Genomic DNA, 26038 nt, shown 5'->3' with positions numbered 1-26038 from the left:
ACTCTGTTAGCTTCATATAGCACGCTGTGAAGTGGATCAGTGGAGTACAAATTCAAAGCGCTTACATCTTTTTAATTGCCACTTTTTATACTCTACCTCCACTTTGTGTATCTGACAGCAGTAATTTATAATACTATTTTCAATTGTATTTATTGTGATGAACTTTAAAAAAGGCATAAGGAAAGGGATCCGCCTTTATGGGATGAGAAAAAGATCCTATATCTTACAAAAAACACTTTAATAGCCTCTTAGATCAGCTTAAGAAAAAACAGGGGTGTATAACAGGACTATGATGATTAGAGTACGAATATGATGTATAATGTGTATATCAAGGAAAGAATATGGTATAAAAGGCAACACATATATTAATGCAATAGTGCAATGTATCCAAAGCATCATAATAGGTAAACATTGACAGGGAATTGTATTAATTTTACTTTCCATACTTTAAGTACATTTTGCTGAGAAAACGTAAATACGTGTACTGTACTTGGTGTCTTAAATGCAGGACTTTGACTTGCAGTGGAGTATTTTCATGTCAGGTTTTTATCACTTCAGTAAAAGATCTGAATCCTTATCCCACCATTACACATGGCTTTACTCACATCGATTTTGGACGACTTTGCGAAAGCTCCAACAGGATGGACGTAGTCGTACAGGATGATGACCCCCACCATCACCCGGAGGCAGAAAGACACCGTCTCCTCACTGGCAAACCGGCTGCGGTACTCCCTGAAAGGATACGGAGGAAGGGTCAGACGAATGAACCTATGAAGTAGAGGAACTGAAGAGGGTCTTACTAACACAGGAAGTCACTCACGGCGTTTCCAACATGACTTTACACACACTGGCCATCGTGCTTAGGCAGTCTGTCGTGTTCTCGATGGGCAGGTTCTTATTCTGTAACGAGATGGAAAAATAAATGACAGCATGCTTTCAGAATATCTGTTAAGTGTTCACAGTTTTTGGCACCGTCATTCTTACCTCTGATACAAACTTTGTTGTGCCGTCACTTAAAGCTTTCAGCATGGGCGTGGCATCGGCGTAGAACAGAGATATCCGATTAGCCAGTTCATTGTTGACCTCATTCTCACATTCCGCCTGAAAATCAATAGAAATAATGACATTATATTTTGAAATGCAATCATTCTCTTGAGGTCAAAGGTCAGGGGCAGCTACATAACAGAGATCCTGGCACCCATGAGGACTGTTCAGCCCAAAAACCCACAAATGCATAACATGAAGGGGTAGTAGACGTCACAAGCTTTCCTTTCCGAATATAAAACATACGATGGACGAAAATAGCCAAGAAAGCTTTGTAAGAAGCATAAAGGGAAAAAGGGAATCGGCATTGAAGTGAATTATTCGTTCATTTTCTTATTAATCCACGTCCTTCTTCACAGATAAACAAAAGCTGGATCAGTGTCTCTCTGTTTCCGTGACAATCCATCATGCTGTTTAATGTCTAGTTAATGTTATGGACAACCAATTTTATTTCAGTTTTTCGTTGCGATAAATGAGATTCCACTTGTCCCGGCAAACAAAGGAAAGACAATGATCATGGGTGTCTCAGGAGTCCGATCTGTTTACAGAAATATAATGTCTTTTCATGAGACAGATGAGTGACACATCTAAACTGCTCTTGAAAGCCTTTCTTCAAAAGCTGCTGCTCTTTACTGTGAAATTACAATAATGTTATTAAAAACCCATAATTAACTCGTTTTATGTTATGTTTCCTTAAGAGGTTTCAACTCTTAAGAAAGCACGAAACATAAAATGTTGTCTGGAAATATTAGATGTGTTGTTCATTGTTGTCGTGCAGCTGCAATGAGTTGCAATGAGCTGCAGTGATATGAACCTGCTCACCGAGCCCTTCTGCCCCCCCCCCGGTTTCCCAACTGACTAACACGTCCTGCTGCTTTATAGTTTCAGTCTGAGCGAGACATTAAAACACCTGGAGGACAACAAAGAACAAGGTGTCTCTTGAACAGCCTGTTCTAAATGTGTCCGCATATTTAAATCATAACATTGTGTCTTGCATTTATTCGTTTTTTTATAAAAACGCTGACAGAATATGAATAATCTCCCCAAAATCTCAAAGCGATTCATGTTTTAACAAATGATGACATATGAGCTCAAAGACTCTGTTACCGCGGGGACAGATGTGTTTCATCTCAGACGTCGGAATGATTCAGTTGCCTGAGCGCTGACTAAAACGCTGCTGTGTGAGAGCGCGGCCTCCCGAGCGTCTGACAGGTCCTAACGACAACTTGTCTGGGCCCATTTGCCTAATGGCACATTCTGCTTTGGAGAATAAAACCTCCCGTCAGCCGGTCAAAACTAAGAGCAGCTCATTGTGCGCGCACGGAAACACAAATCTCCACTTTCCTGCATTAAAACGATCTCTACATGCCCTTGAAGCTGCTGAATAAAGATGTATATGGAGGGCATGTGTCCTTAGAATTTCACATGAAAACTATTATCTGCAAGTATGGAGTGAGCTTTAGTGGCTCTACAGATAACCTTAGAAAAAAGGTACACTGGCACACCTTTAGGTTGCAACTCAAAGAGACTTATACTTTGTTGTTTTTTTAGATAACATAAAGCCATATGGACGAGCTTATATGGCACATTGGACACCTTTGTCGTCATCATCAGCGCTACATGCATCCATGTTGGGAACTCTCAATTGAAATCCTCTTGTGACAGGATGTCTTCTACTGCACAGACTCCACATTGACCTGCAGTTTCATCTCTGGAGGGATTGGGCTCGAGCTACTGATTTGGGATCAGTTTCTGCCTCCACGCGCTGCTGCCCAACACTTTGTGCTTCAAACTGGCTGACACTCCCCGTGGGGCTCAGGTTCATGTAGCGTGACGCTTCCTGCCGCACTCCCCTCCGACCCACGGGGGCTCTAACAGTTTGCAAACTTCATCCATCACTCCTGCCTTACTGAGCGGAGATTATAATGGGAACTGATGGCTTTGAATCAGGTCGGAGAATAGAGTAATTCATTTTTGCATTCGATCAGGGCCAGCTCCATGGCAACTTTTATAGGAATAGAAAGTAACACATTTTTCTATTTAAATAACCTCTGATAGCTTATGCCAATGGTGCCACTATTTAACATTTTATTTGTGTTTCTTTTCAAACATTCTGCACATTAATGAAATGAAAAGATATAAAAGGATCAGAAGGAGAGTCAGGAAAATATGCTTTCTCTTGGTGCTCCTTTCATCCAATGCATCACAAGTAGTGACCCAGTGTAACCTAAACATTGATTAGAGAGGGACAGAGTGTGCTCACCGGTACGTTGTTGATTCGCATTCGACTCAGAGTTCTCCTATAGTAGCTGAAGTCATTCTGAATGGCAGGATTCGTCATCTGATAAAGAAAAACAACAGAAAAGCATCTTAATAGGGAGATAAAGAGACTAAGGGGGGAGAGTGTAGGTAGCACCGCCTGCAGCTGGAAATTCACTTCTGGATCAAACACGCCATCATCACGACACAATGTTTTAGCCAACAAGGCAGAAAGGTAGCTTTGGGGGGAAATGACATGAAAAGAACATGGATACAATTAAAGTTTTATTTGCTGAACTGGATTTGTATCCTCTGACACTCATCCCTCTTAACAGCCAGGTCAACAATTATAGAGCTGACAAAAAAGGTATAAAGGGTCTCGTTAAGGGGAGAATGGACAGAGCTTGCTCTGATATAATTCAAACGTACAGACCAAGATAAAAGGCCATTTTTCATTCCCAAAAATATGAATCGTCTGGTTTTACCGGGAAGCTAAAAAAGTGACCTCCTCAAACGGAAGCCAACCAGAAAGCTCCATTCAAACGTCAGCACCAGTGAGAGCTCATCATGTGGTAATTATCCTCGTTCCTGTATGAGCCTGTCACAGTCAGAGCTTCACTGGCAGCATGCTAATCCCACTACAATAGGCTGGTACTCAGTCTGTGTCCACTGTGTGCACCAGGAGAGACAGGCTGCTGAGGGGGGGCTGCCTGCCGCACAGACACTTTAACTAGGTCAGAAGCCCGTGTATGGGTGTGAAAGATTGATGAATAGGCCTGGCATGCCACCTTGCACCCCCTACCTTCATGTTTTTTTATCTCGCCAGTCTGGGTAGTGGGCACTAATTGGGACGTCGCTAAAAATCGCCTGGGGGTGACGGGGCGTGTTACATTTTTTTTAAGGAGCGAGGGGTGAATGGGAACCAGTTCAACCATTGTCTAATCAGATAAGTGCTCACAAAATTATATTTTGACAACTGCATCGGCCAATACCAGCGCTCCATTTCTGGCGTTTTCTGGGTTGCCATTTGCACCTTCAATTAATCAATCAAACTTCATTTATAAAGTGCATGAAATGTAACATAAATTACTCGAAGAAACAGTTAACAAAAATAAGAACAATACTACCCATCACTACCAGTTCACCAACATCGCAAAACAACTTGGTCATTGAAAAAAAAAAAACCTTAATACCAACAGAAGTCGGAATAAAACGATTAAATGAAAGGCCAAATCAAGAAGGTAAGTCTTGATTCAGCTATTAAATGTTTGAACATTCTCTGAATTCAACTTCTTGGAGTTTCATCCTCCATCATTTCCTAAAACCTGCTACTATATGCAGAGCTGAAGTCAGGATAACGACAATTAGCAGAGCTTTTCCGCTATAGCCCTCATTAGCCATTCCACTGACATCCACTGTATTATAAACAGCCAAGCAGTATCAGGAATCTAATTCAATGCTAATCACGCAGTCAGGCTGCCGTTTAAAAATGCAGAGCTAAAAATCTATTCGGGGGCATCAGCAGCTTGTAGGGCAGCCAGAGCTCTGGTTTGTATCAGAGTTTAAAATCAACATCTTAAAAAAGGTGAGTTGGAGGTGTAAAAATTGAGAAACTGATACATGGGATCTGTGGGAGAAAGGTCGTACTTTAAGCTCGTCAAAGCGCAGTGTGAAGTGCAGGATCTCGGCAAACTGCTTGGCCAGCGCCTGCTCCCGCTCCAGGTGCTGAGTGGGGTCGTCGTAAGTCTCGCTGGTCAGAGCTCCCAGAAGGCTGTGCAGCGCCGCCTCTGTGTAAAAAATTTCGGTGTTATAGGTTTCAGCGCTGTCAGAGGGCGGCAACAAAAACATCAGCCTTCCTGTGGAAAATGCATATGATGAGCTTTGATTCTTTCTGTAAGGACTCTTCATGAATCTTTAACCTAGAGACACTGGCTGTTAAAGTCTTTCGGGACACTATAGCTGCTGAATCATATCCACTGTCCGTCTCTTTGGTGATCCAAGCACCAAGTTTACAGCTCTACAAAGGTCATAAGGAAGAGGAATACTGCACATAGCATGAGATTTTGTGATGCGTGTTCATATTTAACCTGCTGTACAGTTGGTCAATAAATCAATTGAATAACATTACAGGGCTGCAACGTATCACTTCTTTTCATCATGCATTATTTTCTCATTCATTGATTGTCTATGAATGTGAAAAAACCTTATCCAAATGTAGTGTTTCGTCGTAACAACAGTCCAAATTAAAATACGTTTTAGTTCATAATCAAATAGAGAGAATGAACTTGCAAAACAAAATTATTTAATTTATCATGTCAAATATCTGATGGTTCCAGCTTCTCAAATGTGAAGATGTTGCTACTTTCCTCTGTTTTATATTCATTTAAAATATATAGCTTCACATTTCAGATTTTGTACCATATCTTGCTATTTTCTTGATTAAATGACAAATGGTACATTTTAAGAATAAAACAATAATATTATTGAACATTAGTTGCTTCCCCAATGCGGTCAAATCAATTTGGTATTTAATGTGTTGCACTTAATCTTAACTTTACAAGCCAGAAAACGCATCTCATCATAAAGACTAAAGCTGCTGTTAATCAAGGTCTCCCAAAATGACTTGTATGCCAAATGTGGACCCTGTTGCTAACTAAGACCCCTACATCTGGATATGGAAAGTTGTATTTATGGACAATTCAGGAAGAGCAACAGAGAATACTGCTCCTGCATGTGTGATGATGAGGAGGCCAGAGAACAATAACTAACAGAGATTATAACACGGTGAGATATGTGAACAGTGTCAGCCGGCTGAAGCCTCCTGATTAGGACTCTGACAGATAATGTAAAGGGGGGGGGGGGGGGGGGGGGGGGGGGAGCAGTGATGGTGCCCAAACTGCCCAGGGCCCAGTGCCATCCTGGGGGAGGGGGGGTGGGGCAGAGTGTGGGTAAAGGGGGCGGGCCGAGAGGCTTTCCTGCTCAGATGCAGATGAGACATGGGACTAATTATCTCATCGGCATGAAATGGGGGGGGGGGCACGGGGTTTCATTCAAGCAGGATTACACTCATTGTTTTGACAGTAAGTAAATACAAAGCCTGTGCCATGCCTGGACATACCACACCCCCAGAAAACAGAGCCATCATTAAGCATGCGCCGGCAGGGAAACGAGGAAAAGATTAAGTGAAATGTAGTGAAGAACTTCCACACAAGGAGTATTATCAAACAAATATGTCATGCTCAACTACACAGTTTTAAAAAATGTGAAGAAAACCTTTAAAGCCCAGAGGGAATTTGTATTTATAGATGCAGAATCCAGTCTAGACGCTGAACAGAGGCTTCAATAATGACATAACCCAGAGGAGCTCGACATCTGAAGCGATGAGGCTACCAAATGAGCGCTTTGGATGGATTTACTGGAAGTGTACTTTATAATTCTTCTTGATTACATATGACGATGAGCATGTCAACATAACCTAGAAAAGGGCCGATTCAGACTGCGGTGTACTTAGGATAATCGAGCGGGGACTTCCAGGAGACGGACAGCGCAGCCTGGCAGGGCAGTAAATTGAGCGTGTTTGCCGTGCCGTAATGACTCCCATCTGCTTGGGCCAGCGTTCGCAGCAATGAGGCTGATTAAAAATGGCCTTCGCGGTGCTTTTTTTAACCCTGCCCTCTACGTCCCAGTCAAAACAGAAGTTCAGACGGAGCTGCTTGCAGGCCCTCAGAAATGAGCCACTCTAGAATGCCGGGAAGTCGGGATGGGGGGGTTGTCTGATCTCATTAGGTCATGGCAGAGCGGGCGAGCAGAACGCAGGCGTGTAGAGAGGGGCGGGTCAGGGAATGGCGGGAGTTTAGTCTGGTCTACAGTGTGACAATAACAAACCTATAGTCTTGATAATTAGTAGTAGGTCTTTAACTAGAAAACTAGTAGCTTTAGTATGGTTATTGAATTGCCAGAACTAGTCAGTAGAGCAGGAGAAAACTGTCCCTTATGTAACTGGTGTGGTTTCACTCATCAGGCTAAAATGTTATTGTGGGGTTTCTTTTGTCAAAGTAAGTAAAGAAAATATCACCATGGCTTCTAGGAAGATCTGTAGCTGGAAAATGAAAGATTTTATGTAAGCAATGTTAACTTTAGAGATAGATTTAGGTGTCAATGCCTGCAAAAAGTAGTAGCATTCAGACAAAATATGCAAAAATATACCTTTAATTCTAGGTAGGCCAATATGTTTTTCTGTCAGCAATTATAAATGCATGTCAAAGATGGATGTCAATCTAAGAACCAGTAGTTGGAGCATGCTAATCTTTCCCTCCATGTGCCAAAGTTATTTATCAGGAAAAGAATGCATCAGCTTTTCACATGTGATGATTTTGTAGCTATTCCATTCTTAACAGTTTGTGTAAAACGATACTGAAGGTTGTTCACAACTTTGACTAACTCAACAAGCAATTAGAATACAAGCTTGGATTTTATGTAGTTGAATAGAAGAACATTTATATTATTCTGTATAGAATGTTACATTTGAGTCACAATTTGCGCCTCGAGGCAATAACTAGTATTTGGGGCAGGAGAAATATGTCAAACGCATCAAAAGATAATTGCATAATATTCCCTCCATAATATCTTTGCTCCTTGGTAGTGGCTCTCTGCGGATCCACCAGCCTGTAGTAAAAGACTTGCAGCTTTACGCAGATCAGGCAGGACAGCCGTCTGCGGGGGCCACCACGGCCCCTGGAGCCGAGGCAGAGAAATGGAGCAGCAGCGAGGCGGGGAGGTGGCCTACTTCGTTACATAACAGCCTCCGAGGGCCAGGCGTCCGTCTGCCCCCCCCCCCTTCCCATTGACTACCTTCACCACCGCCACTGAGATTACGGGGTTGAGGGCGTCGAGGCATGGCGGCTCCAGCCCCCCCCTGTCGCCTTCAGCCTCAGGGTCATAAGAAGACCAGGGAGTAGTAAGCCTACTCCCGCCTCCCCCTTTGTATACATGCTAATTAAACAACCTATAACCCATCCTACACAGAGGTCAGTGCACAGTGCAGCGCAAGCAGCATGTTGAGAAACGCCAACCGTGGGGGGTTTTAAAAGCATGTTTACATAAGGCTGGGGTGCACGTTATGCGTGTGTGTCGCATGTCTGTGGACTTTTGCAGCTCAGCAGTCAATATTGCAGATGCACATGCAGACAATTAGGGTCATGTATGGAGGCTGTGTGTATGTCCCGGCACAGGATAAAGGACGTCTGCTTTCGTCCTTAATGGCATCACACCTGGTGCTTAAAATGATAAATGGCGCTAAAACTGTGGACAGCTTAAATGATTGCACTTAGGGATTCTGCAGTGCAGGTGTCACGCTGAAAGGAAACCTCACAGGACACCTGAGCTTGTCAAGTTTGAGAACCACTGCTTTCCTGGCCTACTTACTAAATGCTCCTGTAGACACAGAGCAGTAAGGTACGTACCTAATCTCTGGGAGAACTCATAGAACTTCTTCAGTCTCCCCACCAGAGGAACCACAGCCGCCCACGCCTGCTCCTGTAACCTCTCATCGTTTGGATTCTGGATCGCCTGGAAATACAAACATCAAGAGGACTGTTAGTCTAAATCTGAAATGTTGGATACAAGCAAAAAGAGGCCCCATTACTGGTGTAGGGATGCTGGTCTCACTATATGGACAATTTCCTCAAGTGATTCAGTCAACGTCAGGTGGATCTTAAGACTATTAGTCTGAACATGAAGTAGAGTGTAAGAGAGACTGAGTTTTTCCAGACCTGTGAAGCCCACTTCTAACCTTTTGAGGGAAGCAGCTCGGGGCTATAGTAGCCATTAGCACAACACACCTGAATATCTGACCAAACTGTCAGTGGTTGAGTTGCATTTCCAGAGATGTTGACGGCAGTTTTCTTGCTGCAGGTTCTGCCTTATTGATTTTTGTCAAACTGAGTGACCATCATAAGTCTTATGATGTTATCGGAAATTCCGTTAAAAAGAGAAAAGGTCAGTCTCTGAGAAAAAAGGGAGATGGATACAAATGCTGCATGCCATGAGGGTTCATAATCTGCAGGTTCATGAGGCTACAGAATGAATTCAAATGCACCTGTAGTCACAACATCATGCTTACTTATAAGGCTGGGGTGCACGTTATGCGTGTGTGGATGCAAATACCTTGGTAATATAAAATGTCTCTTGCACATGATTTCATTAATAGGCCAAGGTTTACAAACAGACTGAGGCAAGACGTCAGCATGTTGCAATATGTTTGTTTACACATTTTTATAAAAACAGTAAAGACGGCAACCACCTCACCCCACCTTTTTGAATTTACATGTTCTACTTCTGTTGGCAGAACTTGTACATTGTAATATTAAGCCTACTAAACTGTATTTGATTGTATATGACGAAACTCCAAGACCTCTCAATGTTTTCGCTGTTTCTTATTATTTTCTTAGTGGAGCCAAAGACAATTTTAACATTGTGGAATTCAAAGTTTCTAACTTAGAGGGCGACGTGGCCAAAAGCACACATCTTAACCAACGGAACATGATGCAAAATATTGAACAGAAACCTAGAAACAGCTGCACTCCCCTTGAGCTCTAAATAAAAAGGCCCTTAAACTGCTCCGATGAACTAATGCAGCATCTCTTCCATGCGTTTTGGACATTTGTATCACCTCTCTGATCTCCTGCCCCGCCCCTTTGTAGGCCTGCAGCTCGTCCAGGATCCCCTTAGCGTCCTTCAGCACCACGTCCACCTGCTCCCACACCTCTCGCTCTGCATCTGTGGGCTGTGCATCTGCAAAGGACAACAACAACAAAGGCGAGAGGGTTAGTATTGACCCAAATTCATACTAGGCAGCTCTAGAAATTATCTCAAATGTTCTGATATGTTAGAACGTCTAATAATTTCAATATGCAAATGAGTTCACTGAAATAATCTCATCTTTCCAGTGCTTAGTTTTATCACCACCTACTTTTCTGGCTAAGAGGAGCAAGATAAGAGAAGACAATGTAAAAAAAGAAAGGGTTATATGAACACTCAAACTACTCTGGGTGAAGAGATGGTTCAGCTGCAGAGTTTTTTTATATCTTGTTCTGAGAGAAGTGGCAAAAAAGAACACTATGAACCTTTTCCACCACCTGAAGCAAGAACACCTTGCCAAGTGTGATGTCTGTAAACTCCTGCTGCTCTGCAGGATCAAAAATAACCTGAAACACAGCTCATATCGACAGCTACAGTATAGTCTCTACTTCATATGGTATTTTCTTTTCTGCATTACTTATTCATTTAAAATCTATAATTGATACGTTTGGTTTGAACCTTGCCACGGTCTGATATCAGGGCGTAACGCTGTCTGAAATACAAGTGAATTAATGATCATTTGGTTGATTAAACACATTTGTACAAAAATTGAGAGTAAAGTAGTAAAGGGTAAGTATTTTTTGGATGATAATTGTGATGGTATTTTTCTATGAAATCTCCTAGTAACAGTGTGAGCTGGAGGAGGCATTGTTTTCTCTGAAGGTATGACTGAGTCTCTGGGTTTGCCAAGTGTGAGAATACTACAGCTCCGGATCAAGCCATGCTGAGGGGCCTTAGGCTACGCAGCAGCTGAACTTCACTGCTTCATATTTGAGGAAGGGGCTCTGCTGCTACTGTGCCCTGATTGATATTCTGAGCACAATCCAGCATGGAGGAGGCAGGTTGATGGGAAAGTGCAGAAGCTCTAGATTTTCCGCTGGGAAGAACACAGTGTTGAAGATAAGTGTGTGGGGGGGGGGGGGGGGGGGGGAGAGAAGACTAAAGAGCATCAGAGTTGATAATGCTATGGTAAGATATTCATGTGATCGATATCAGCATGGGGGGAGCCATTACTTGGGAAAAGACACTCACTTTCAAAATCGAGGAAGAAATTGGGCTCCTGTTCCAGATCTGTGCACGTCAGAACTTTCAGTAGGTTCCCCATGTTACCTGTGGAGGGAGAAAAGAGAGCATTAGTATCTGAGGAATGCGGGGGGGGTGCGGGGGGGGGGGGGGGGGGGTACAGGATACAGGAAACACTCCTGTATCCCTGACTCCTGCTCTGCATCGTTGCGCTGGTGCCCCCAGATGAGCCCACTGCTCACCAGCGCTCCCCTTGGACCCCCCCCCCCCCTCCCTCCCGTGTGTGCTTCCTGTGCCAAGGTGTTGCCAAACCAGATGCCAAACCCAAAAATAAATTTTGTTCACATTCTTGCTACATTTTCCCAGCAATCATGAGCATTTACAGGCAGTTGTATGCAAAGTAATCCCTCTTTACAAGTAGGGAAATCACCGGCAATCAGACGGGGAAGTATTTGTTTGCGGCACATTACAACAAACATTCAATTAAACTTTTCTAAAGCAAGTCATCATGCGGGAACGCAAGATGACCTGTTTATGAAGCTTGTATATGAATGCAACCTTGTACCACATGAAACCTTAAGAATCAGTAGTCGTGCAACGCGATGCAGTGTGTTGTCATAGGAGCAGACACATGACATCAATATTTAACACGCCTTAGTAACAAGCACATTCAGCATATGTGGCTCAGTGACTTATGTTTACTGCAAGAGCACTGTTCTCTGCGTCAGGTCAGAAAACATTTAACTCAACGTTTAAATGAGTACAACTGCATTCAATTATTAATCAAAGCTAAAGCAAATACTGACTCATTGCCTTGCAAATGTGAGCATTTTATACATTTTTTTTGACACATGTAAAAGTTAAATGATTATGTGAAGATGCTGGGAATTTTTTTTACCTTTTTAGGAGAAACTGTCAAAAAGAAAAGAAGGTACAAACCATGTAGTAGAGGGACAAAAAACAGCACGTGTTTGCCCCGTTAGCTCGATAAATGCAATTCCTGGATTACCAATCACTGTCTCATTTACAATGATAAGTATAAAGCACAGAAGTCAGGTGACCTAAAGAGGATGATGAGGACTTCCTCATCATCACGTGTGTGTGTGTGTGTGTGTGTGTGTGTGTGTGTGTGTGTGTGTGTGTGTGTGTGTGTGTGTGTGTGTGTGTGTGTGTGTGTGTGTGTGTGTGTGTGTGTGTGTGTGTGTGTGTGTGTGTGTGTGTGTGTGTGTGTGTGTGTGTGTGGTGTGTGTGTGTGTGTGTGTGTGTGTGTGTGTGTGTGTGTGTGTGTGTGTGTGTGTGTGTGTGTGTGTGTGTGTGTGTGTGTGTGTGTGTGTGTGTGTGTGTGTGTGTGTGTGTGTGTGTGTGTGTGTGTGTGTGTGTGTGTGTGTGTGTGTGTGTGTGTGTGTGAGATTTAGCAGAAATGCTGTGACTTCAACATCACATTGATACCTTTCATGCCTCTAATTCAACATACACCTCGGCAGTGGTGGGAGTGACAGCCTTACACACCTCGCACTCACTCCTAGAAAGCACAGAGCTGATCAGTCTCAGACGCAAAGGTCAACAGACGTATGACGGGTGGGGCCTGTAGCAGTTCTTAGAGAGAAACCTCGCCAGGCTCCATCAGGGGAGATGGGTTTAACCCTTGGTGACGGACAGGCTGTACACAGAGGGGGCGGAAGGAGGGTCCATGCAGAATAATGACGGGGTTAAACTTCGGCAGGCAGATGTCATTCGAGATGAGTGACAGGTGAAGAACGACTTGAGTAAGGGGCTCAGTGGTGACCGGGTAAGTCATGCCGACACAGGTAATGCTGTGAGACAGGGAGGTGCTGCGGCAGAGCAAAGTACGCACTCAGCAGGGTTAGATGGAGGGCTTTTAAAATGCATGAGATGCACCATCAGGGGGTGAGGTGGAGGGCGACATGTCTCGATACAAACGTAGCAACGGGTCATGTCCTTACTCTAACAGACAGTATTAGTGACACATGGACAATTCCTGCACTGTTGAGTCTGAGCACACAATGATTTAGTCCTCTTCCATGTAACCAGGTACTGCATCGTCTGCGACATGTTAATGCCTCCTCAAGTTCACTCTGTCTCACGGTGACTCTGAATAAAACCTAAATGGATTTCTGAACCGAGATAAAACGGGAATTTAAGGACAAAAGATTAATCTTCAACTATTCTGAGGATGGATTCATCTCCAAGTCATTTCTTAAGAGAAAAGGCCCAACATTCACTGGTACTGCAATGCTACAGCAATTTGCATGTTAATATTTCCTAGTGTTCTTAGCTCTAAAGAGAATCGCATTGGGTGTGGGAAATGACATCATTTTGAAGAAGATATTTAAAGAGGGAAATTGGCTAATTAGTGAATTGAATAGTGTGTCTTTGGATTGATTAATAACAATAATAGCAGTTAGATTCAGGAATGTCTAACTCCTATTCTAGTACTAAATGTTGAAATTGAAATATTAGATGAGCATTTCACTTTAGTTTCTCATTTACTCTAACTAATGATGACACCACTCTGTTTTACTTGACATCCACGCACTATTTGTTTTCTTTCTTTTTTTTTGCATTACTGCTGCCATTTATGAAATGCTGTATGTTTTACTGGGTGGGTGCCTGAACAGCCTGTTCTTAATCCATGTCAAAGTATTCGTTTATTAGTCCCCGAGGGGAAAATGGGTTGCAGCACATCACAGAGGCATTTCAAAAGTTAAGCACTTTGTGAAAAGTGCTGTATAAATAAAGTTATTATTACTGCACGAAAGCTTCTTTCTACTTCGAAGGCCGCCATCACCACTGTGTGTCACTCAGCCGACCCAGTGACCACCTGCAGAGACCCACCTGCCTCATCTTCGTACCCTTCACTAATGCGACCTGAATGTCTGACTGTGCCAGCGCACCTGATGCAGCCTGAGCGCTGTCTCCGACCTCACCCTGCTGGAGGATGTGGGCACTGCCTCTCCTCTGGTCCTCTGCTGCCACCTCTCAGCCGCTCTCAGACCGGGGCGGGCCGACCAGCTGCCTGCCGGCGCTGCCAGGACCCGAGCACTTCGTAGTGAGCGCTGGCAGCCTCACAGTCCCGCGCTGTTCCCTCATGTTGACGAAATGAGGTCATTTCAAGGACGGGGGTTTGTGTGTTTTAAAGTCCAGAGAATGTTCAAATATTGTGCATTTGACTGCTCCTTCTCTACAACTTCCCTTCTGAGAATTGTTTTTTAGAAGTCATAAACTTTGCATCTCATTTTGATGATGACCACACTCCCTTTTAAGATCCTTTCAAAACATGATGTGTTAGTAACTAGTTGCTTAGTGATAGCGTAGTAAGAGAGAAGGAGGGGCTGGCTGCATGTATCAGAGAGAGATTAGGGAATTGCCCCCCTCACTCAGTGGCTGTAGTAGTACCCAGTAGTGCTGGCATGTCTAAGGACCCCACGGAAAGCCCGATGACAGCCTTGTTGTTGTTGTTTTGAACCCCCCCACCGAGCCATCGCGTGCTCCCAGCGAGGGAGGGTTGCTTCTAAGGCCAGAGGCAGAATCTGACAAGCAAGAGCCCGCGCAGCTCTCCTATTGGCTGAGTGGATCTACCCAACAGCTCGCTGTATCCATGGAGTCAAAAAAAAATTTTTTGGTGCCATTGAAAACATTGTAGCAGCCAATCAGAAACGAGAGGAGTGAGTACAGTAGTAGTAGTAGTAGGACTTGAAAGCACATGAATATATTAATACAGATGAGGTAATGCGCCAAAAACAGCGGATTAGTTGAGGGGTGAAGTCAAATGGAGACGAGGAGCCATACTTAAATCCCACTACTTTTTTGTGCACCTCAACAAATTCAAATATTATCAGGAATTATTTAAAAAAAAGTATACTTAAAAAATAATATTTACCATTGCAGATGAATGCAATGACATATTTTGCCTCTTTATTTCAACTACAAATGTCAATAAAATAACAAAATATTGGATTTATTCTTGCAAAAATATCACAAATATTTGCAGAATGCGCAAAAAAGGTTGGAGTTTATTTTGGTAAACAAATCGGTGCCACGCCCATGCAGCAGCCTGACCTCTGGATGGCACCGCCTTTTAACATCTCCCATCCCTGTACCCCCTCTCTCTCTTCCCCCCCCCTCTCCCTTTAATATGCACACAGAGAAGCAGGACACAGCTGAAACTGAGCACTGCGGCAGCATCCTACAAACATGGCTTGGGGCTGATGGCTGGCTAATGTGAGGGAAGGATAGTGCTGACATTCCACTACTCGTCTGCAGCATGAGGATCCACGTGCCACGCTGCTTTACGATGGAGGGAAAAACAACGCCCTCCCCTCCCCTACGAGGCGCAGACAGAGCACCGAGCGTCACGTGGGCACCGCCATGGAGAGGCAGCCTGGGGTGTGGAGGGGGGGAGGGGGAGACACAGCAGGGTGTGTGTGTTTATGTCTGAGACTATGTGGGTCTAGAAAAACTCATGTTTGAAGATTTTTTTTCAAATAAATAAAAAGATGTAAGGTTGTGTGCTGAATATTATTGTATTTGTGGAAGGGGAGGGGTCTGCGAAGCGTCACACTGCAGCAATAGACAGCTTTAAAATTTGACCTAGATTCCCCGGGTGACACGCCACATCGCATTAGCCCACTCGGCCAGACCCGGACCTGGTAGAGCTCGCTGACACTCGCCCGACTCGACAGGCAGAAAATGGGGGGGGCAATTCCCAAAATGGGGCTGGCATGCGTCCCCCCCACCCACCCATCTTCCCCCCTACTCAACATCTCCTTACCCAGGTCCATCTCGTGCCAATCCTACCCAGCTGACTATACATGGCTTAAGGGGCACATGGCGATGGGGAAAGAAGAAGGTGGGGGGGGGGGCCTCGTAGCCACGCCTCTGTATTGTCAACAGCTAATGCCCCCCTCACCCAGATTCAGGCAAATCAAAACAAACCTGACAAAATCATTACAACTGACTGGGATACATGAGGTGACATCAGCTGTCTTATGTTACTACAGCAACCGCAGCTACAAATATTCCCCGTCTAAAATCACTGCGGCCGACAAATGGAAATGAGCGCAGGAAACCGGCAGTTTGTCCGGAGAAGCACATCAAGAGGAGGATGAAAGTGGCAGCACCTCATCCCCGGCTTAGCCCCCTTCTCTTTGGACGGCACCTGATGAAAGTTGGAAACCATGGCAACAGGCACATACACAAGAGTCAGCTAAAACGCTGTCTCCATTGAAACGGAGCTCTATGAAGAGGCTTTGAGCGGCGCTCTTCAGTCACAGCTATACGACACTTTATACCATCAATAACACAGACAGATGCTGACAACCCGACTGATGCTAATTACAAATCGATGAATTTAACTGGGGGGAAAGCAAGTAGGGCTTTAAAACCAACACCACAGGGGTCTTTAATGATCAAGTGAAGATGGTACCAAAAAAGGCTAGAGATATTTTCTAAAGAGTCCTAAAGAGATGTAAAACCAGTCCATGGTGTTTGTATGAACTCTTCCCCAAATCTGCCACTTTGCCTTTCCGCTCCATCCGCTGAACATCTGCCTCAGAAGGGAGACCACCCCACCCTGCCCTTGAAAGTCCTCAGATTCCTTCCTAGTTAAGGAAATCATTAAAAGGAGGGCATATTGACTCAAAGTAGTCAGTCAAACTAAGCACTTCCCCTGGGGCGGCTGCCTCCTAAACCCATTCTTCTGCTAAAACAGCCCCCAAACCATCATTACACCACTGACCTTCTGACTGACTCACCGATGTCACCATGTCAACACACAAAGTGAGAATTAAGGAGGAGCATTCGGTGAGAATAAGGTCTCACATTAGTAGTTGTTGAGCCAAAATGTAAGCCTAATTTAATTTGAAGAAATACAGTGGAGCATCACTTCTTTTGTTTACTGCAGAATATTACCCTAACAGGATTTTGGGTGGGGCACATTTGTGGGTTTTTTTGGATGGATGATGAGTGTCAGATTGAAGAGGACCAACATGTTCATCCATTGAGGGAGGAGTGCCATCTGGAGGACACAAACATGTATGCACCATAGACTGTATATGGTATGCACACAGAGTGAACGGAGGGGAAGACCACTCCCAAGCATTGTTGCCATCATAGGCTAGCATGGTCAATGCTTCTGCTAAAATGTCAAAATGCCCATGACAAGTGACCGTAGTTAGTGACATTTCTTTGTGGAGAACCATAACCTAGTACAGAATTTTAGAGTAAATTGTAGCAAAGAAAATGTATTTCTAACTCAGGACGGCATGTTATTGTGGACTAGAAGCAGCACTGGTGTCTGATGTGAGAGCACCATCTAGTGTTCACATGCAGCTATTTCAGGGTGAAAAACATACAATTAAAATGTCATTTTCTGCAGACTTAATGTAAATTGCATGTTTACTAATCTGCCAGACGTCAAGACTTCCCGATGCGTACGTCTGCAGAGAAATGACTGCAGCCCGGCGCACTCCTTAAGGGAACCCAGGCAGGAAGTGAGACAGTCTGAGCCCTTCAGTGGCATTAATAATAGATAGGTGAGGAGAAGCTGGGAGCTTTTAGCTGATATAACAAGACATCTCAAATTACCTGGTTAGCGGGTGAGGTCGAGAGGGGCCGGAGCGTGTTCCATATGCTGAGTCAAGATTGCGGCAACTGATATTTAAGCACGCCTTCTAAATTGATTCAATAGGCTAAAAATACTGCCTTTGCTATGGTAAAATGTGAAATCCCTTATTATAAAGCCATTATCCTTAGAAAAGTCTATATTTTCCTTGCATTAGCCATCATCTACACAGTACTAGGCTTCACCATCTGGGGGCAGTATTGACCTAATTATGATCAAAGCACTAGTGAGCTAAGAAAAGCTTCACCTCAGGCTACTTTAGCACACCTCCCCCTGGCTTAGCGAGGCTAATCCACCCTGTATGTATTCACACAAAACCTAACCTGCTGCATTAACTCAGCCCCATTCTCCATTCATAATGCAACACGTCTCGTGCTCCCCTGTACTGCCACGGGGGTGTGTTCTGCATGCTAACCAAAATAGCTGGCCATTCAGGCTATTTAGGTGAATGGCTTACATCTTACTAGGCCACTACTGCAGCTCTGCATTAGCCTCGAAACACACACCTTTCAAGGGGACACACTGATTTAGTGATCCTATATATGAACCAACCACCTGAGGCTTAGCTGTCAAAAACTGCACAGCATTCCAGCACCGGAGCTTAGCCAATCGAGTGATGATTGTGTGGCTGGTAACAATCTCCAAGGAGACACGGAGGAAAAATACAACAGGGATGGGCAGACGTGCAAGCAGCGAGAAAAATGATGAGGGGAAGAAAAACAAACAGAGGAAAAAAAATGGAGAGGAGGAAAGGAAATCCCTAATAAAAATAAATAAAACAAGAGAAGGAAAAATGATGGATAAATAATTAAATGTAATACTAAATTTGAACACCACAAAGTATTCAACAATTTAATAAAACAAAGGCATTGTGCAGTAAGCCTCATGTTAGAGTGAGTCGTGTGAACAGTGACCCTTCCCCTGTAGTTACATAAACACTCAGCCTTGAGGGGGGCAGGAAGCTGGGAGCACCTACATTACTCAACTCCTTTTTATGGCCCACAATGCACTTCATTTCCTGAGCATGCATTACACATACACCCACGGCACAACGCATTAAGACTTAGAATAGGTATACTACAGGCGCCCTTGCATAATGACTTGTCTACTTTGTATTCCAAATACTAATACATTTTGTATCAAGTTTAAACTTTTGATAAGGTGATGATTGCAAATTAAATGATAAGCATTGTTATTTTACATTTAAACTCTAGGCATCCGTGTCCTGCTGATATGTTTCCACTCAAACCAAATTATATATATATTTTCCAAGTCAGTCTCATATCTGACTACATCACAAAAGAAAAGTATTTGGATATTTCCATAACTGACTCATAATGGTAGAAATGCAGGCGCACAAACAGGCTTGCTGTAGAGTAGTAGTCTGTTCTCCCAACCATTACCGTCTATTCAAATAAGAATCAGATACGGGTTCTGTTCTTGAATAGATAATAGACAAGTGAACAAATAACAGCAAATATAAAGATGGCAATCTGGAGTGGAAAGTGAAGGCGGAACATATGGAAATATTCCTACTTTGCATCAATTAAAATAAAAAGTTGAGTTTATGCAACACAATATTAACATGCAGTGGTGGAAGAATTACTCAGATCCCTTACTTAAGTAAAAGTACTAATATCCCAGCCTAAAACTATTTTAGAGTAAAAGTCATGAGTTAAAAGTTACTTAAGAAAAGGTACCAATGTAGTATCAACAAAATGTACTAAAATATCAAAATTAAAAGTACTACAAAAGTGTTGTATCGTTATAAAATATTAAATAATTTTGTTTTTATCATTAGAAAATAGATAAGAGTTTTTTGTATGTAGTAATTTGTCAATATGGAGCAGATTTTGTAAAGTACTGAGAAAATAAATAGTACATATATAACATATAAACACACGAAGGTAACAGGAAGATATAGTGCAGTAAAAGTACAATATTTACCTCTGAAATGTAGTGGAGTAGTCAAAAGTAGCAGAAAATGGAAATACTTAAAGTAAAAGTATCACAAAGATATTCTTAAGTATAGTACTTGAGTAAATGTACTTAGTTACTTTGCACCACTGCTAACTTGTCCATGTTGGCATTTTATATTTTATTTGTTGCTTTGGAAATGTCTCCGTATCTTATACTATCATACAAATAAAGATGTCAGTCTTGCTTTGAGACACATAACCTATCTAGATTTCAAACAATTAGTCAATTAGCTGATGAGCAAAAACACTAAGTCCGCATCCATTTTAATTTATGGATTTAATGATCCTTTAATAATTAGCAAGTAGTAGCATCTGAGCTGTGAGGATTTACTACTTCTATTTGTCCTATAGTACAGTAAATCAGAGATGTTCAGATGTGGGATATTTCCATATTTTCCCTTTACATTGTGACTTCAGAAAAAAGTTAATAAATCCTTTGAATACAAGCATCAATCTTAACAAGTGTGACTTGGTTGGAGGACTTACCAGCAGTGGAGCTGTGAGACTGTCAGTCAGGAGCCCGGCCTGGCAGGTGGCCCCGGGGTCACAGTCCAGCACCAGAGGTCAGCCTCTGAAACACGTGTCAAAGGATACAAAACGTAAATCCTAAAGAAATGTAAAACAGTCTAGGGTTTAAAGCATAGGGATATCTCACACACACACACCACATTTTTCCATTTCCTTGTTTGTCGGATGTTTATGAAAAACTGCTTCCTTTTGTGGTTAACAGTGGAAGAAAATACACAACTGACAAAACCCTTTGTGTAATACCATTCATGACCTATTACGACAAGTCCCCTATTGAAATAGATGATAAGACGGTAATATCACACAGAAAGGAGTAGTTGGCAGTAGAGCTGCAGGTAGCATGTAATGACAGGTTGATTATGTCCTACCGCCCGTCTGAAACATGGGCTGTTTGCAGAGTCATCATAGAACGTGGAACAAAAAGACGCACATGAAAAAACCCACCACTTCCTATTGTGTAACACTTCCTCTGATTCACTTCAGGTTTTCTGAAAGGCTCACTGTAAGACCTCTACCACACAATTGACTTTATCGGGTCACATTTTGTGAAAGAAGGCAATCAGAGGTTATCTGAAAAAGCCCTGGTTGAGAGGACAGGCTCAGAGACACCATTAGCACCAGGACACTTCTCTCTTAGCCAGACAAAAGCATGGGAATGGAGGCAGTGTTGCATGAATGTGATCAGACTTCAAACCCTGAAACTTCAAACCCACAAGAACGCTGTGGGGGAAACGGTTGGTGACGCAAATGTGATCGAACACGACACTGTGAGAAGGGCAACAAATACAAAAGTAAGAGCAGGAAAGGACTGGATGCCAGAATAAAAAAGAAAGACGGTGTAACAGTGTTCCTTCTGATCCCTTCATGCAAACTGACGGCGACTTACTCCTAATCCACCACAGCTGACATGTCACAGGGGGACATTCTGGGTGACATCTGTGGCAGGGCATCATGGGAGTCAGCTATGCATCATGATTACAGCTGGGGGCCACAACATAAGGCCACATCATTCCTTGAATGAGCACATGAGGTTCAAGGGCTTACAGTGCTGTGGAGCAGCACTTTAGTATTTGAGGAAACAGGAAATGATGGTATGTTTCTCAATGGAATTACAACATTCACAGCCACAAGACATCATAAGAACCATGGAGCCATCAGTTAACTAATTCATCATTATCTTGTTACCGAAAAAGACACAATTAAATGGATATCATTTGGATCTTTTCAGTAGTAGTAGAAAAAGAATACCAGAGTGTTGGTACCAATTCACTATTTTATTTATTTAGAGAATGTTCCTGATGTAGAGCATAGAAAAAGATGGACATAATGTCATTTATGTGTGTCAATCTCAGTAGGGCCCTTTTCATATTGAAAAGAGAAGACTCTATTGAATACTTTTTAAAAAATAGTAATTGAGAAAAGTAAATATAACAATATATAAGTTATGAATTGAAACATGAGTTTAAAGCCATATTAGCGACTGTGAGGCTGCACTGGGAGCTAAATGCTAACGTCAGAATGCTAATATGTTGAATTGTAGCTCCATTTTAATAGCAGTGAGGAAAATACCGTGTATAACTCTTTTCCAGAATCTTTATTTAATTTGGAAAGACTGTGGCAAAGGACGCACTATAATCACTACTGTTCTATTCATTATTATTCCCTTTAGGTTTGTGGTTTCTCTGTTTATAAGAATACCATCATTCACCTCTTGTAGGAAAAGACCCACATGATGAGATCATACTGAAGTGGCACTGTGCGAGTGTCCCTTCAAGCGACAATGACATGCAAAGGAACAACTATTGCCCAGTGTTCTGAGGGTGGTCAGTGTTTTGTTTCCATTAGCCCGGAGGCATCAACTCGTCACATGATGACTCTTTATCTTAACAAAAACTTGAAACAACTCCTCTCAGCGTGGTTACCGGCACAACTGCTCTGATATTGCTTTATTCCCACAGGATCAGAGGCAATAACACAAACGCTGCACTACCCTCTGAACTACGCACAAACTTCCCACTGTTCCAAAGATTGATTTCCTTGTTTTCATTTGTCATTTCCAGAGACTTGTACAGTAGGATTTGAAAGTTTTGTGTACAAGAACGGTTTCATAAGGCTGCAAGAGTGCTTTTAAAAGAGGAGGAAGAAGTGGCAGAGACACATTTTAATCCGTGCTCTTACATCTTCAGTTTGTACGAGTCAACATGCCAAGCACATTTGTTTGGTTTTAATAGACTCTCCGCCACATGAAAGGGTCAATACATGTGGGCCAACATGTGTGGACCTGCTGTAAACTGTGTGAGATACAGACATGTGCAGAATCTGGCTATGAAGCAGGCCACTGAGGTAATCAATGGACGCTGTATGCGGACGGAGCATGTCCATTCGTCACCCACATACATGGACACTCATTATCAGCACTTTATATAGTCTATCCTCATTGGTGTAAATGGGGTGGATGAAATATTGGAAAACACCAGCAGAAAAACTACACCCTGCATAATGGTCATGAAGTTAATAATAAGTTGGATTTATTGCAGGGCCATAAACACAGTGAGGTGTACTTGGTAAACTGGCCACAGGGTGTAAAGTTCATTATACTATAAAAAGAAAAGGGCTGCTCAACTTTGCCAACATCACAAATGATCATACATGCTACTCAAAAAGGTCCATGAAAAATGTAGATTGAATGTTCCGTCTTTTGAATTGATGTTATTTTAAACTGAAAAGTACATCATTTTGATTTCTGTGGAGTTTTTTTCATCCTGTTTTGGTTTCAATGTAGTCTTCTCCGTACAGTAGAGAAGCTCCCGTCTGTCGCTTGGCGTTTTTAAGAGACACCAAACTAAAGTAAGTGACACTGGGATATAAATCAGTCCTCGCAGTGTTTCAACACCACTGAATAAAACTTCCATTACAACTCGAGTTGCCATGACAACTTGTATTCCCCTGTCCCTACAACAGAGTTACTGAAGCCCACGGAGCTTCATTAGGAAGAACCCCCCACAGATCAGTTACATGAAGTGGAGATCCTCGGACTGAAATGTCAGAACAAATGACCTGTTGAAGACTCGGCGGGATTATAAACTGGTTTACACATGCTAGGCTTGTGTCAAAATGCTTCAATAATGCATTTGTAATGTGGATAATACTTAAAATAACCACACATTTCTTTTCTAAACTATAAGTATCAAAATAATGGGCCTTATGTAATGTATATAACATGTAAGTGTATATTTGTTGGTAATAGAGCAATGTTATAATGATAAAAAAAGAATCTATCACTGTGAAATACATCACAATATAAAATTGCTCCTTGTTGCCAATGTGAAATACTTTCATACAACCTTTCCATATTCTTAATATGAATAAACGTATCCACAAATGAAGGGTTAAAAGTAAGACAGGTTTGGAGTATTTGACAGTTTAACACCATGTGGATGGGGGTTTGGTGCAGGGGCGGCACGGCAACAGTTTCCTGCTAAATCTGAATTTGTAGCATGCTGATCCACCATCTGTGGCGACACCCTGCCATGTGTGTCCACCGTCACGTAGGCGGCCACACGACGATCTCATGCCCGCCTGCTTTCACATACAATAAAAAGATCATCACCATGTTTTTATTTTTTGGTAAAATCATAAGTTTTAAATATTAGTGCAGGAGAGTGGAGGAACATCTCCAACAGTCTGCTTTCTCTGCTGTAGATCTGAGCCTGGAGGGGTTTTCTGTGCATGTGTGAAAGGTGTGGGGGTAGGGTCACACACAGTGACAGCCTTTTCTCTCCGAGTGGGTTATTCATAGCATTATGTTGAGATTTTCTATGCAAGGCCCACTTTACTTTTGTGCCACATTTACTCTCAAGATGCTGCATATTACAGGGAGCGACAAATGAAAGCATCCTGTTGGAGGTATTTGAATGGAATGCCTGCGAGAAGAAGAAGAAGAAAAAACAAACAAAACAGATACTCTCTCTCTTCTAATACTGTGCATGCTTAGGGCTTCAGATAAAGCCAACATCACAGCGCGGAAGTGAGGCGGTTCAGAGGAATGCTCGAGTCTACCAGCACAGCAGATCAGAAACTGGCACACACACCGACTCATAGCACATCAGAGACACACATCAAAAGTATATTAGTCGCCACCGCCAAAGGCTGCAAACACAAACCCACCACAGCGAGGACCTCCACTGCTGCACCATCTTCTCTGCTAATTTAACAGCAAACAGTCAGCATGACGTGTTAACCAACAAACATTAAATACGCTGTTTGGGGATTGACTGAAAAACACATCCAGTCATCTAAACTTTTAAAGTAAGCTCACATTAAATCAATACATTGTGATATGTTCTCTTTATATTAATAATTCAGCTGAAACAAGCAGCCTACATCCAGGGGGGGGGGGGGGGGGCACACAGTCAGCCTTTCCTACCGAGTGATTCATGCATGTCATCACTTCAGCTATGATCTGCTTATGAACAAGAGCAGGCATGCAAGAGCAATGGAAGAGAGGGCAACGGAGGGAGCGTGTGTATTCGAGAGGCAAATGAGATTATAGTCTATGACAAAAAGGTAGTTGGGCACACTTTCCACTGCACTGTGTCTGCGAGGCAAGTGCCTATTCAACTATGTTCTTTAAAAAATTCATTGAAAGTGTTTTTCGAAAATTAAACGATGCCTAAGTCACCTTCTCCCCAGCATTAAGCCGTGTCATGGTAATGGTGTTAGAGCAGAATGCTGAACAGACTGAAATACTTAGGAGGAAGTTAATCCGAATAACTGAACAAACAGCATTATGCCACAGCGAGGGATCAATACAGCTCTATCTGCACAAAGACAGCCTGGCCCAGCATGCTGCCTGAAGTGAGTGTGCAATACAGGGGTGTGGGTACTAACAATATGATGCAAACAGATTTCTAAATCATAAAATACAACTTGTGCTGTGTTAGTTCAACTGTGGTTATATTCACACCATCACAATACGTTGCACAAGTGCTCATGTTATTGTCTTCCTAGCATAAATCACAAAAACAACATGTAAAAGTAAAGTAGGAGCTCAAGTGGCTCAATAATACATTCACCCTGGTGAATTCACATATTTAAAGACAAAAGGCTGCATGCAGCAGATGGTACGTACGAGAAGTATTAACGTCTTCCATCACTGTAGAGGACATAAACACATGCAGAAATGTCACAACAATACAGTTCAACCACACACATTAGCTGTTACAACAATGACTAGAGGAGATGTTTAGCATCAGTGGAGCGACTTGCTGCCGGAAATAAAATAAATACTGTGCCTGTCAGCAGGACTACAGTGAGCCTCATACCGAGAATAACTGCAGTAACCCAACCTGAGGCCGGCGGCTCCGTGACACTGGGTGTGTTCACGGGAGTGGGTTGCAAAGAGGGGTCTGGACCCCTTGGCGACTGTGTGACATTCCAGTGAGGTCAACAAGTTATTCCTAATTAGAGAATGTCTAAATATTTCTATTGTAAAGCACTCTCAATACTGTTTCCCAAATAAATGTACAGCTTAACGACAGAAAACTACCTTTCCTCTAAAATGACTTGGTGTGTTTGTAGGAGTTTGAAAGGAAAATGTCTGAGCAGATCTGCCTTAAAGGTCAATGGGAGGACAGGTGGAAAAGATGAATAATTAAAATCAACTACCAATGCATCAACTCAACCCTCATGTTACGACCGTAGC

The 26038-nt window shown here is 42.8% G+C and overlaps 1 protein-coding gene across 1 annotated transcript in view; it reads right to left on the bottom strand.

The window, feature by feature from the left end:
- The window catches only part of fam49bb (family with sequence similarity 49 member Bb), a 31564-nt gene that overhangs the window by 3349 nt on the left and 2177 nt on the right, over nucleotides 1-26038 (bottom strand). The window contains exons 2-10 of the mRNA XM_034108858.2: nucleotides 20293-20377; nucleotides 11194-11271; nucleotides 9974-10095; nucleotides 8766-8871; nucleotides 4951-5090; nucleotides 3308-3385; nucleotides 985-1101; nucleotides 821-900; nucleotides 606-732 (exon numbers count right to left, since the gene is read on the bottom strand). Coding sequence (XP_033964749.1) covers nucleotides 606-732; nucleotides 821-900; nucleotides 985-1101; nucleotides 3308-3385; nucleotides 4951-5090; nucleotides 8766-8871; nucleotides 9974-10095; nucleotides 11194-11266 — 843 coding nt within the window. The 5' untranslated portion in view covers nucleotides 11267-11271; nucleotides 20293-20377. The remainder of the gene's footprint in view (nucleotides 1-605; nucleotides 733-820; nucleotides 901-984; nucleotides 1102-3307; nucleotides 3386-4950; nucleotides 5091-8765; nucleotides 8872-9973; nucleotides 10096-11193; nucleotides 11272-20292; nucleotides 20378-26038) is intronic.

This window comes from Pseudochaenichthys georgianus, chromosome 20 (genome assembly GCF_902827115.2).
Source record: "Pseudochaenichthys georgianus chromosome 20, fPseGeo1.2, whole genome shotgun sequence".
Lineage (NCBI taxonomy): Eukaryota > Metazoa > Chordata > Actinopteri > Perciformes > Channichthyidae > Pseudochaenichthys > Pseudochaenichthys georgianus.
This window is presented reverse-complemented; position numbering and strand designations above follow the sequence as displayed.